General features: G+C 41.1%; 1 protein-coding gene across 1 annotated transcript in view; it reads right to left on the bottom strand.

The window, feature by feature from the left end:
* UNC5C (unc-5 netrin receptor C) overlaps window positions 1–14,086 on the bottom strand; it is a 347,572-nt gene extending 333,486 nt beyond the window's left edge. The window contains exon 1 of the mRNA XM_004590551.4: window positions 13,056–14,086. Within this exon, the coding sequence (XP_004590608.2) occupies window positions 13,056–13,179 (124 nt within the window). The 5' untranslated portion in view covers window positions 13,180–14,086. The remainder of the gene's footprint in view (window positions 1–13,055) is intronic.
* Window positions 14,087–14,834: the final 748 nt, after the last annotated feature.

Here is a 14,834-nt window from a genome sequence, read left to right as displayed (position 1 = left end):
GCATTTTTTTTCCATCTTGCAACAAAATTGACTTTTAGGCAATACTAAAGAAGAAACATACGGAAAATAGTCACTTGTAGCAGATGTTTCTGTTTACAAAAAAATAAAGAGTGTTAAGAATTAAAAATCAAAGCTTATTGGTTGAACTAAGGCATATTTCCATCTGTTATTAATGTTTGAATTATGTTCCAAAGATGAAACTATTCATCAAGTTCCCCATGCAATATGTTAGTGAATGGGAATTTGGTTAGTAATCTAAGTGCATAAACTGTCCGTGTAAGCTCCCAATTGATTTAAAACAAGCATTTATAACAGTCTGAAATCAATTAAAAGCAATAACACCAAGGAGTATCTCGTGCTTTTATTAAGAAATGTTTGTATGAAAATCTAATAAAATGAAAAGGAGATTTCTGCTCTATTATGGTTATAGAATAAGCATTTTCTTTTTGTTTTCTTCATGTTCTTTTTTATTTTCAAGAAATTCATGTCATTGTGGAATTTTTTATCAGATATTGAAATATAAACTTAACTTCAAAATACATGGGTAGTTAGAAAAGTTCAGAGAAAATAGAATTAAAAGTGAAGTTTATTTTGATTCAAAAATTTTTTGAAATTCCTGTTTATCAGGAGTCATCAAGCATTTCAAGAAAAAAATGTATTGTGAAAGAGAATCTATGCTTGGGTTTCACTGACATTTTATGTTCAAATAAATTTACCTTTAAATTTCACTTTCCATGACAATTTTCAAACACTCTCCTACATGATGAATAGAAGTTGTGATAGCTCTAGTTAAAGAGTTGAATAATTCCGAACACTAAAAAGTGTTGAGATTTCGAGTGACCATTGAAAAAATGCTCACAAAGCTAATTTACCATCTATTGGGGTCATTTGCTTAAGCAGGCCTCCATTGCTGTTACTCATACAGGATTTCACTAATGGTCTAAGAACAGGGGGAGGGAATGGGCACAGAGTTTCTCGTAATACGTTATAGTGGTGTGAGCACAACAGTCACTGATTAATTACTGCCCTGTTCGCCACTCACACATTAGATTACTGAGCAACCCTGTTTTGCTTCTACAATGGTCTCTTAGTTACAGAACACTGGCTTGGAGAATCCTCAAAATGACTTATTAAAGGTCTTTGGATTTTAAGACAATTGCAGTAAGATTCGAAACTCAGAGGATGAAAATGGATGATGGAAGAGCTACTTAAAAGATAGAAAAATATATACTTAAGGAACAGCTTTGTGAAGGTAATATGTACCGTTTAACCTTCATTTTCATTTCAGACAGTGCTAATGAATCACATTGCTTTTGAAAATATTATCATAGTAACCACCTTTAAACATTACTGTTATTAAGTTATATGTGTATTTTCACTGTTCCAGATTTAAATCCTTTACTCTCTCCCCCACAGACACACACAATAGTCTAAGGAGGAGGATTCCTGTTTAATAACACAGTGAAAATCTAAACCTTGCAGCTAGATGAGCAAAAACAGTCATCCCACTTTAAATGAGTATCTTGGAGTAGCTCAGGTTAATACGTGCTTCTATGGAAACAACTCTTTCCGCATGTCAGCTTAAGCTGCTCCGTACAATTTTTCTCAAAAGCTCACCCTTTGAAACCATCCCATATTTATTATCTTCTTGTTGCAAAGACCGTTGTTACTTCTGTTTAATCACAAATCTCTGCTTGTTTATTAGTGGCCTTGTGACCACTATCAGATAGCATTTGTTTTACTTAATGTTCATAGTTTTAGAAGAAAAAATTACAGAACCGCTATTACTACGTTATATGAAAAAAATTCCAATGTACATTTAGCTGACACTGCATCAGCTGCTATTTAAACTGGGCTTAGCTAATGGACTTTTAATGTCAGTGGGGTTATGTGCAGTTACTGGCTATTAGCAGAAATGGCTCCTTTCTATAAAAATCACTTTTCCTCAAGTGTGTTGTTTGAACATTCCTTCCCCTAATTTAGTGACTGTCACTGAATGCAAAACAAACTCAAGGACTTGGGAGTTCACCATTATCTTTAAGACCCTCTTTTTAACCTTGTGATTCAGCATTAAGCGGGAGACTTCCTCCTTAACATTTAGACCTGTAATCTCCAACTTTGTGAGGCACTATCAGACATTTTGCTATTCTCAATGTTGCACTATATTTTTTCCGTAAAAATCCCATGTCATCAATGAATGATACATGTGTATCAGGGAATACTCAAAGCATTTTCCTGAGTCCCCAAACGTAACTTGCATCCTTTAACAGTCCTAAGTTCAAAAATACCAAGTGGTGTGGAAATAAACAGCAGTAGTCCTGATAACTATGTCATGAGACATCATGTAAATATTTATATATTAACTTGCATTTATTACAATATTGTTATATACAAGGAAGCACATTATCACTGTACTCTGAACAACATTTTCTAGCTTCTTTCATCAAGTATTACCTTTTCCTCCTGTATAGTTGTATATACTTCATATTTTTTTAATGTAATAAAATTTTCAATGTATACAGTGACTACACCTGGAAGCTGAGCTACCAGTATGGCAGCTGAGGGATTTCAAAAAAATCAAACAGAACTGCATTTGGTGAAGATGTTGGCTCAAGCCATCACTGAATTCCAATTAGGGAAGAACAACATAATTTTCCTCTCCTTCCGTCAGTCTACGACCGAGGACATTCAAGTAGGCTGTTTATCAGGAACATGTGGTTTCTCCTGGAGACAGATCAGACATGGAATCGCGAATATGGATAAAAGATCTTGCCCCTGTACACATGAAAGGCAACATTCTTCTTTTTGGTCCACAAACCATGAACCACTGTAAAGCAAAACAACAGAAATTCCCCAACACATGTTTGAAGCAAGCCACTGAAACTGGAGATCACTTGGATGTTAGCACAGAACTTGTTTCCATCAGATAAGTCACTGCACTAATGAAGCATCTCTGCATGCTGGGGGAAATGACTGAGCAGCTTGCAAGAACAAGGCAACTTGCAGTAGCGAGATAATTTCATTTCAAAATGTGCGATTAAATCCAATTTCCGATCACATGACTACTTTTATGAATTAATCTATAAGTTCAAAAGTTGTTTTGCTTTTATTTATCTTGTATGTTCCCTTTGTTTTTTCCAGATATTGCTCGCTCTCATGGAAAATGAACTCTTACCACTAAAACACCAAAAGATACTCCCACAAGCACACACAGAAACACACAAAAAATGAGCTCAAGTATATGCTTGTGAATGCACACAGGGAATTATTGAACTATATTTGTCTATTCCATGTAATTCTTCACTTCATTAAGAGATTGTGTTAAAATACTCTCCTAGGAAATCATTTCCAAGCTATTTAATTCAATAAAAACTGACACAGGTATCTTTCACGTGATCAATATTCCTAAAAAATCCAATAAGATGACTATCTTTCTTTGGTTCTTTGGAAACTATATGTCTTATTGTATCTTTTCCTAAAATCGCTCTTTTTGTCATCATGATATAGTAAGCAAAATATTTTATGTACTTCTAATTCAATACGTATAGACACGTATGCACAAACATGATACTACACACATATTTTCAATCTATATTTCAAAATAGAAAGATTGGTAATATTTTTTTAAAGTGTGCTTCATTATTATTAAAGATTAACCGGTGCAAATTCTTTTTTTTTTTTCGGGGACAATTGTCCCTATGAACTCCAACATTATTCTGAAGGTATACTGTTCAGGTTGCAATGTGAAGCTGAGATTTGAGATACAAGACTGATGTTGCTTTAAAACAGAATGTTTAACAGAGTAACTCAGAAAGCAGCAAAGCATTTCACAAAGCCCAGGCAAGTATACCAATACAGTTCCTGTATAATTTTGGATTACTCAAAGAAGCACATTGTACTCAAATAGGTCCAGGCAAATCTGTGCTTAATGTCTTAAAGCATACACCTTTCAGTGACTTCCAATTTTTGGCCTATATTAATTGAAATAATGACATATGAAGACTTTATTTAGGTTGAGGTTTCATGTCAGAGGGCCTGATGAATAATATTATGATGAAATACAAGTCTGTCTATTCTCAATAGCACAAATAATAAATCATCTGAACATGTCTGTTTTTCTTCATCTTCTGAAAGCAGTCGCTTAAATGGGCTTCTGTTTTCCACCAATACTGCATGCTCTGTGGGTGATGGCTGTGGTATACTGGGAGGGAAAGGGCTTAGTCTCAATGTTATCCTTGCATTTGATCTTTAGCATATTTCTAAACTTACACCCTTTCATCATTTTGTTGAGATATAGAAAGAAGACTGGAAGTTGCTGAAAAAAATGACAGGCAGCATACTTGTTGTTTTATTTAGAATTATTTGGCGGTTGCTTCATGCTAAGCTTAGACACTTCCACTGGGTGGCTACAATATGCATATTTGGCAAATTTTGTTATCAATGAAGATGCAAAGTATCATTTTCCTTTAACCAAAGAGGGAAACATGCCTATATCCCACACCATTTTTTACATTGCCCTTCCAATCATAAAGTTTTTGTTGTGGTAGTAGTTTGATTTTCCTGTGTGGCTTTGATTAGAGATAACACAACTTTGAAAAAAATCATGTATAAAAAAATAGCCTGTTGCCATTGATTACCATTTTTAATTTCTGTAAAAGTATCATTTGTTAAAAACTACTCTTTGATCTAGTTCTGAAAGGAATTTGGAGGCCTTAAAATTCTGAAAAATATATTATTCTCCATACCCTGTAACATTGTTTTGAATTTCTATTGTTTAAAGATTTGCTATGAATTAATTTTAAATGATTACTTTTTTATACAAATAGCATATTTGTATTCTTACACTATTCATTCCCATGTATATTATACACACACAGGATCTTCACTATTGAAAAGTCTGCATTTCTATTTTTGGGTATCATTGCTGTTATGCTTGGATTATGGATATATCCTAGATTAAAGTGCTAATCTTTCTTCCTTGGAAAGGAATACTAATATATGAGGATTTCTTCTAAGCAGAAAAAAGTCAGAGAGAATGTAATAAGTTATAGTTAAGTTCAGGAAGTCCATGATTAAATAATCAATGAAGATATTGACTGAAAACAAGAATTGTTAGCATCCATCAATAAACTTGTTAAACATGCTGTTTCTGCTATTTAGCATCCTTGGTTATGCTCATCTACTGGAGGCATTTTGATAATTCTGTAATTGCTGAGAAATGAAACTAACTACAGGAGCCACATGACAAAATGATTAATGAAGGTTAAATCCTGCATCCTCACAACATTGAAAAAGGGGTAAGACTTGCAATCCTTGAGTTAAATTTGATTAATCAGTATAACCGTGAGTTTGGTTGTTTTGAGATCTAGTATTTGAAAGAACTCAAACAGACGTGTCAGCTCATGAGCAGTCACCTGGCTCCACTGGCTTCCCATTATCACTGCTAAGCTGACCAGATGTGGTCCAGTTATTTAACTAAATGAGGGTATTTCCCCAAACGATAGCGTTTTCAGAGGGCCTATTCCCCTTTTATTCCCCTTTTGCCACAAAAAGTACTTTCGAATCACGGCTCATTTCTAATAGAAGGTAGAGTGACATGAGGGCAAATACGTGCATATTTGTCACTTTCAAAGCCAGAGTCACTTTTAAAATTAGAACTTCAGTTTAACCAATGTCGCAGGAACTTTACCACTACAAATCACAAACAGAAGGTGAGATATGTTTAAGTAGCTATAAAATCTGCAGTTTTTTGTGTGTGTGTGTGTCCTTCAAAATGTCATTATATATACCTAGGACAACTTTTGGAGGCTGGATAGAAATGCTAAAAATGAGAAAACATATTACAAGTGCAACTCAAAGCCTCATTTTTGCTTTTTAAAGTTACACCTCAATGTTTTCCGCCATTTCATTTGTAAACATTTTAAATAGTGTGTGTGTGTGTGCATTTTCATGAAGAGGCTGAAAGTTATTCTGGCAGTTCCAACCAAATAGAGAAGATGAAAAGCTTACTGTTTCTGACCTTGTTAACTCAGAGATTGGTATAAAATACTTGAATAAAATCTCTGCAAATCTGAGTATGTTCCCAATAAGAGAAACTAAAAATTCTCCAATTCTTCAATTTATTTTTGATAAGCACAAACTGAAAACACTTGCGTTTGAATATCACTCAAGGCCCATGCACTATATTTCAAAGATGTACCACATACAACATCAGCAAAACATACTGAAGTTAGCAATACTTGGCTAGTTTCCCAAGTTTCAGTTCCAGATAACCCTACTCCACAAAATACAGAAACAATAGTGAGCCAAAATAAGGAGTTGAATCAAAGAAAAAAATCATACACAGATTAAAGAAGTTAGGTTAAGGGAAAAGGTAGAAATATGGGGCTCAATAAGAAATAAGACATCAATAATTAAAAGCAAAATGATAACGCTTGTGGGCAAAAGATCTGTCCTAACTCAGGTAAAAGGCTCATCAAATCACTGGTTTTATTTTAAAATGTTGGTACAGAACAAGATTTGTACAAAGGAGGAGCAATAATGCATTTGTCAATTCAAAGTAATTGCATGTGAGTATTTCAAAATAGATGCTGTATGCACTATTTCAGCAAGCTGTCGTCTGGGACCAGCACTGGTACAACTGGTCAAGCTGCTGCCTGTGACAGTGGGTTAGTTCAAATTCCAGCTGCTCCAACTGTGCCTAGCTCTACACCAACGTAGGGAAAAACAATGAAGGTCCAGATCCCTGGGTCTTTGCCACTCATGATGGTACCTAGATGGTAGAGGCTGATGGCCTTGGCATGGACCCAGAGCATTTTGGGAAAAACAGCAGTGGATGAAAGATAGATGTCCTTTGCCTTTCCCTCTCCTCTCTTCCTGTTGTCCTCTCCTCTTCACTCCCCTTTCCCCTCCCCCGCCTTCTCTTTTTGTTCTTTTCTTACTTGTCTTTTTTCCTTTTATTCTTTCTCCTCCCCTGACACACATACTCCCAAATCGCATTTCAAATAAATAAACAAATCTTAATAAACATAAATGAAGTCCTGGTGATCTTGCTTTGCTTTTGTATCAATCTGTTTTTCCATGTTTCCTATTGTGTTTCAATAGGCACTTATCTATGCTATTTAGGCTGCATTCTCATTTGTATTTTTTCTACACAATAACTTTTAATATTCACATAAAAAGCTGATTCTTTCTCCCAAACTTTATCAAAAACCCTGAAAAGTGACTGGTTTTATTCCATGGGAATGTTTATAATTTATAAAAAAAAAAACTTCCTTTCAATATTTCTTGTAAAGATAGAAAGGGCAGGTGTTGTGCAGCTGAAAAAATGTTGCCCGCGGTGCCAGCATCCTATGTGGGTGCCTCTTCATCTCCTGGCTCTTGCACTTCTGATTTAGCTCCCCCATTTTGGCCTGGGAAAAGCAGAGGAATGGGCCTGAGTACTTGGGTCCCAGAATGCTTGGGCACCTGCCATTTATGTAGGAGATCTGAAAGAATTTCCTCTTCTCAGCCTGTAGCCAACTGGAGAGTGAACCAGTGGATGGAAGCTCTCTGCCTATACCTCTGATCCTCCAATTCATAGACACACTTTTTGTTTGTTTTTTTAAAGTAAAAATTCAAAGATAAAGCCTGTTGTTAGGACTTATCTAACAGCAATTTACTTTCCGGAACTTGGATTAGGCTCATTTTCCCATCAAGTCCAAAATGAAGAAAAAGGCTCTGGCAGGAAGTAAGAGTCCCACAGACTGCTCAGGCAACCTGCCAGGCCTGGAGGGTTCAGGGTCTGTGGGGGATTTCCTCAGATAGTGCCGCAGTTGGTCTTGGCGGAAGTAGTGTCTGCTGCTGTTCCAGCCCTGAGCTCTAACTAATTGACCTTTTATGAGCATCTAGTTACAAAGTAGGAAGCCATGTAACAATGCTTAATTTCTAGGAGGCAGATGTTGTTTTAAAATGCTATGAGTATCAATTAATTTAATCCCAATATGATCTATGGTATATATTATTTTTATCCTGCATGGGAGGAAACCGAGGCACAGAGAGGTCAACTCACTTTCCCCTGATCACACAGATCAGACATGCTGGATGAAGGATTATGGGGCCTTGTTAATCACTATTCTAACTGACAGAATGGACATCTACCAGTAAAAGCTTTCACCTCCCCAAAACCAGGCAGAAAATTTTAATTCTAGTAACATATCATTAAAACATATACTTAGCTTCAAATGTATCTTATATCAAGCCGTATCATTGCCTTTATTTATTTACGTGTTTATTTATTTATTTACTTTTCATGATATGGTTCCTTAGGCACAGGGATTCCCCCTTCCATCCTCCCAATCTCCCGCCCCCCACTAATTTTTCCCATACTATTTCAGTAGTATAGTCCTTCAGCAACAGTTACAAATCCAACATTCTGCTATTTAAGTGCAACATGGCATTGTAGGTACAGACAATGGTAGAACGTCTAGTATTCTACTGTGAAGATATATTGAACAGTTTCATTGGGAATCTCCTTTTCTTTGGGAGTAGGGATGCATTATCATCTTCATAGAGATGCAGTGTGTCTTTATTTCCCGGTGTGCTAGTCTCCATTCTACAGTTCATCCCTGGGAATATATATATATATATATATATATATATATATATATATATACATGTTTACCTACAAACCCATTTGCTTTGTATTTTGTATAAAGTTTTCCTTATATCAGAGAGAACATATGATAGTTGTTCTTTTGGGATTACCCTATTTTGCTGAGCATAATGGGTTAAGTTTCAATGTGCTAAAGTCTTGGAACTCTTCCCCTTCTTGCTAAAGCCCTAAGATGATTCATATGTATTATGTTTGGATGTAGAAAACATCACACACATAGACCTGCCGCAATATTTTAAGAAGTACATTATAACTATGTGGTTGTATGTGCACCTTCTTTGAGTGAAACTGTATTCTTCAACATAGTCTGGGGCAACATAAGTGCAGGATAACTCTTAAGAACTGGACCTCAAACACTCCATCCAAATGAGCTAATTCATTCATAATTTGGAGGGGAAATATCAACAAGTTTTTTTACTTCCATAAATCTACAAACCAGAATAAGAAGACAGAAGCTGAAACTGGCCAGGCACAAGCTTTGTCTCAGCCCTCACCTCCTCCATTATCTTTCTGAAATGATTGCAGCCTGTAACTTTAATGTTTCTTCTCAGAGTGACTCCCTCTGGTGCCCCAGCAAAGCCTTGACCTAAATCACAACAGTGCTAAATGCAGATAAGGCTGAACAGAGCACACTCTGGCTGTTTGCTCTAATTGCAGTACCCAGCATACATTAGAGAACAGTTATATTTAAGTCTCACCAACAATTCTACAAAAGCTTGTGGGATTTGCTTCTGAGAGCTCATGCCTTGTAGGTGTCCTTAAGGTGTTTACTTAAAATAGATCCATATCTATTCTGATTAAAACAGTGAGTTCTCAAACTACAATGGGAGATGCTTAAGGAACCTCTGCCTTATTTTAATGCTGAATCCCTAGTGTTCACAATTCAAGAGGGGGCAGGGAGTCTATAACTCTCAGTTGTAACCTTAAATGTTGCTTATTCTTTGCAAGGACCTGGACAGTTTATTCAGGAAAGCTTTTAAACATTCTCTGTGCTAGAATACGTGGCATCACTTTGCAAAGCCATGGTTAATGAGTCTACTGTTACCTCATGCAAATTTGCAATGTGGATTCAAGCTTTTCTCTGCTCCTAAAATGGAAAACTGCATGACAGAATCATAAAGCAATTCAGTTGTTGTTTTCAGAGCCAAATATCTATTTGTACCACAGCACTATGCATAAATATGTAAAAGTAATTTTTACTCGCTTGTAGAAAGAACTGTGCTATTTGTTTTTTTAAGCACTGTTAGATTTTTGTACAATAATAGGAAACTATCCCAATATGTTTTGGGTTTTCAGTAATTTTATGTTCTTAGTTTGGTGGTGTTAACACACGTAACACTAGTTGGTGCTAGAAAAGCAGCACATCATTGCTATGTAGCCCAAATACAATGCATGTGTACAACAGGAGCACATTCATTCTGAGTACTCTGATCAAACACATACACACAACTCACAGACAGCCTCTTACTAATAAAATCTACCCTTCTTGGAAGTCACAAGTCCGACAAATTCCCTGGAGCTAAGAGTTCCCAGAAATCCTGAATGAAACAATTAGGGCATGGCCAGAAAGGAGAAAGTTGTTGCGTACAGCCTGGAGAAAGTCCCAAGGACCTGCTTGAAATGACTGCTGTCTCTCCTTAAACCACAGATACCAAACTGAATACATTCACCAGTAACACACTGATTTTCTCCTTTTTCTTCTTCTTTTCTTCCTTAAACCTGTCCTGTTTCTTGGCTACCGCTAAAGGGATAGAAGCTTAAACTTCCTATGTTCCCAGTATTACTCAAACACAATAAAAAAAAAAAAAAAAAAAAAAAAAAAACCTCAGCCACAGTGCACAGTGCTTAAATTAACTCCATCATCTCAATTGCTTATATACTTCCATTGATTAAAAATAGTTCATTTTGATCCTTAAGACACCAGCAGAAGCAAACCAGGCTGTGGGGTTGTGAGTTATGGTGGTAGTCTGCAGAGAGAAGCAAGCAAAACAAGAAGGAAGTGGAGGTCAAACACTCAAACCATTATAAAATATGTGTTTCTGAGAGCAAGTGTTAATTGCAGTTCAATAGCAAACAGGCTGGGGTAATGGATAACACTGACAGTGATAGCCTGAGAGCTGATTTCACATCTTTACCCTTCCTCTGCTATCTAACAGACAACACAGGAAGAGCCAGTGTGCTGGGGCACTGGGGAAAACCAAGATAAAAGTGGCAGAGGCTGCATCTCACAGATCACAAGATTGGAACAAAAATGCTATTCACCAGGAACCGAAGGAAATGGAGAAGACCTGCACTGAAATGCACACACTCCACAGAATACATTCCACTTTTCCACGGAAGATCAGAATCGGCCCTCAGTCTTTGACTTGTGAGTTTCTTGTACAGAAAAAGTGCAGGAGGAAAACTGTTCATCCTGAGCCTCTTCCCTTTTATCTCTTCTCCCCTCTCCTTTCGGTATTAATCCACTTACATCCTCCCCTGTTTGATTATCTTTATTGATCTTTTTCCTACCCTGTCTTTTTAATTTAGCTGTTGTAAGCTCCCAGCAGGGATCCTGTCTCCTGGCTGGGGTCATTAGGGACTTTAACTTGTCCTTTTCCCCAAATGGTTCTTTAACCACGTCCTGTTTCGCAACACCCCATGGCTCAGTCCTTTGTGCACCCAATAACAGCAGGCAGAATGCACAGGGAGTCACGCGGCTGATTCCACGACTATTCATCAGGTTGCTCACTTCAGTTGCCCAGCACCCCCTCCTTTCTAAGCAATCTCTCGGGAACCATCCTGAGAAGTTCTCACCAATCACCAGAAATCTACCACAAGCTCCGATTCTCAGCGGAGCTTTTGTGAAATGGACAGCCAGAAGAGCTCTGGAGGTGAGCCTAAGAAAAGCAGAGCCGACCTGCCAGGAGCCAGGATGGAAGTCATCTGGCTAGGAGAGAAGCAAGGATTTATGAGCCTGGCCACTTAGCAGGGCAGCAGGAAAATTTACTCCTGAAGTAGCTCTCGCTAATTCACCTAATTCATAAAGCCTTGCTAATGACTTACTACTCCACTTCCCCATCCTCCACTCTTGCACCACCTTGGGCTCCTAGCTGCCCTCTACCCCGCTTTGCGCCCGCCCGGAGCGCACCTCTCTGAGCAGAGCGGGGTGGAGAGATCACAGTATACAGCGCCACACTGCGTGTGCATCCCCAGGCAGTTGGGGGCTACCGACATGCCTTCCGGGTACTCCAAAGCTGGGAACAACAATCATATATAGGTGGGGTTGGAGGTTTTCCGAGTTGCCTGCAAATACTGCAAATGCTGCCTTCAACCACTCCAGGCTTCCAACAGAAGCTGAACCGCTCTCCCTGGGTGAGCTACCGCCCCCAAAATGAACCATTCAAGAGGTCTCTGGGATTTGTCAGGAGGTGGTGGTGGTATAGGACCCAGGTGACCAGACAGAGGTCACCTGGAAGGGGACAGCGTTGACTTCTTCCAGCCCCAGCCCCCACATCCCCAACACCCTTGCACTTTAAACTCCCTGGGCAGTAAAGACCCGAGCTGGGCAATCAGACTTGGTCTCTTGTGCTCCCGGGCCCACCACTAACTCTCACTTGGCTGCTGCCCTCCTCACCCTGGGTTTGTCCCAGGTCCTGAACTCACTTACTACAAAGCTTACAAGAGTTAAATTAAACTGTCAGACTCAGAAACTGGCCAGCAACCTTGGGGAGTTTTGGATTTGGTCGGGGTAACCAGCCTGAGATTCCTGAGAGCCCTCAGATTTCAAGTTTCTGGGGCATCTGTTGGGAAGCCAGAGAAGGCACAGCAAGGCTTGTACGCCTGGGAACTGCTGTACTGCTACAGCGGCCCTGAGTAGGCTGCGTATCTCTATAGCTTCGCGAGCCGCTGCCCAGGGACACCCACCCGCGCTGTTTGTCTTCAGCGTCAATGGACGCATTTATGTAGCCCAGTCCCCATCCAGCTCCAATGTGCTCAGAGAAGCCCTGAGAACCTCACACGCCTACCCAAGGCACAGCACAAGGGCGCATTTCTGGAGTACCACACAGCGGTCCATACAGAGAGCCGCTGGGGAGCCTGTGTGCACCACAGGCGACAACATGTGCGAGCGGGCTGGACGTGCAAGACACCCCTCGGGCGCCCCCATGCACCCACACGGATGCGTGTCCACACCCCGTGCGACTTCGCTCCATCCATGCCCGTTTTGGAAGATGGATTCAAGATCCTATCATCATCTACGCTTCCCGACCCGAGTAGTTAGGAAAGTGGGAGTTGAAGTGGTATCCAGTTGAGGGCAAAGAGGCTGACTGAAGACGGCAGAACTTGGAAGCAGGAGGAGAGAAAGATGGCAAGGAAGAAGAGCAGTTAAAAGAGGCTGCGGGAGCCAGGCGGACCCCCTTACCTTGAGCGGCGGAGCCCGTGCCGCTGGCGCTGAGCAGGGCCAGGGCAGGTAACACGAGCATTTGCAGCACGTATCCCAGTCCCAGTCCGCAGCGGGCCGCTGTCCCCCGCAGACCTTTCCTCATGGTTACTAGAAGGGTGCGGTGGAGAGCTACCCAAAAGAGGTGCAAACAGCTTTCAGCTGCCCCGCTGGGCAGCCGCTGACTCTGCGCCGAGAAGCAGTCCGAAGAAGTCCCCACAATCCAGCACCACACTCCACTTTCTCCAAGGGCAGGCACCGAAAGGGGGTGGAGAGCAGAAGCTGAGGAGGAGTTTGCCGGTCTGTCTCTGCCAGTGCCTTCTAACTGATGTCTCCACTCAGTGCCTGCTCTGCCCCCACTTGGGAAGTCCGGGGAGGCGCAAGAGGGCCACCTCCGCCTCTTCGCACAGCAGCAAGAGCAGCCGCAGCTCCTCCGTGCGCCGAGCAGGACTGCTCGCCGGGTCCCCTTGCTGGCGAGGAACACGTACAGCCACGGGGTGGGGGGAAGGAGGAGGGAGCAGAGGAAAGGCGCTTGGGCACTGCGAGCCTCTCCCAGCTCCAATCACAGCCTTCCCACAAGGGCACGGACGCCCTGGCTGCTGCTGTTGCTACTGCTGGCAGCCAGGGAGGGTCACCTCCTCGTTGGGGGTGCTTGCAACTTCACAGAGGAGCTCAGGAAGGAGCCCTGTAGGGCAAAAGCTCAACTCCACTGCTGGGGTCGGGTCGGCGGCAGCAGGAGGACGCCCAGCCGCCTTATGTAAGCGAGACTCGGATGAAGACCCACAACCGGTGCAAAAGGTGGGGGACCAGCGGGTGATGCGCCTGCAGAAGCCCGGACAAGACAGAGCAACGGAGGAAGAGGATACTGCCCCCTGCGGTGCGCCAGATTTGGACTCCCGGAGCGCATCGGGTGCGCCCCAGGCCGCTTGGCTGCGTGTGGCAGAGCTCAGCCTGCCTGCCGTCCGCCAGCTACAACGCAACAGCAAAGCCTAAACCAGACTCCGGGAAACTGGACTGGACTTGTTCTAGCACTTTTGGTCTTGTGGTGATGCCAGGTGCGGGCTGAAACCACAGTCGGGGGGTGGGGGGAGAAGCATGGAAGCTTTGGCAGCGTCCCAGTCCGCTGTACTCTTGAGGTTGCCAGCACCACTCAGGCTGTTTTGTGCTTGAAGCGTCAGTGATCTCTCTGCTGTGGAAAAAAGTCTGAAAGCTTCGTGGACAGCCAGTCCTTCTTGCAGTAGTGCTTTCATTTGGTGCATCTCGGAGATCGGCCACATTGAATGTGTAAAGGGTGGTGAGGCAGTACAGGGAGAATGTCTTCCAGAAAGAAAAATGAACATTCATAGATACTCATTGGAAGTGATGGTGGAAGCTATGGTTTTGAGTCCAGATTCCCACCAGCGAGCTGTAAGGGCTCAAACTGCTTTGAATATTTGACCTTTCTATATCAAACTGTTTTGATAGGTGGTGAACTGTTGGAAGAATGAAGGAGGAATGTAGGAATGGAAAATGAGAGGCCAGACAAAAAGGCAGGAATTGGGGGGGGGGGGGCGGATCAGATAACATGGCACAACTAGCATTTGGGGATACAACCAGTATTTGGGGAAGAACAAAATTCCTTCTTGGGAACAGTACATTTCTTTCCAAGAATAAATAATATATCAGAGAAATGTTCAAGCGCTTGATGGCAGGACCACCCAAGCTGAGCACTGGAGGTCTTTCTATATGGACTATGTTCTCAGTACTCTGTTACCATGGGCC

Source organism: Ochotona princeps, chromosome 7 (assembly GCF_030435755.1).
Source record: "Ochotona princeps isolate mOchPri1 chromosome 7, mOchPri1.hap1, whole genome shotgun sequence".
NCBI classification, from domain to species: Eukaryota; Metazoa; Chordata; class Mammalia; order Lagomorpha; family Ochotonidae; genus Ochotona; species Ochotona princeps.
Note: the sequence above shows the minus strand (reverse complement) of the source record. Positions and strands in the feature narration are given on the sequence as shown.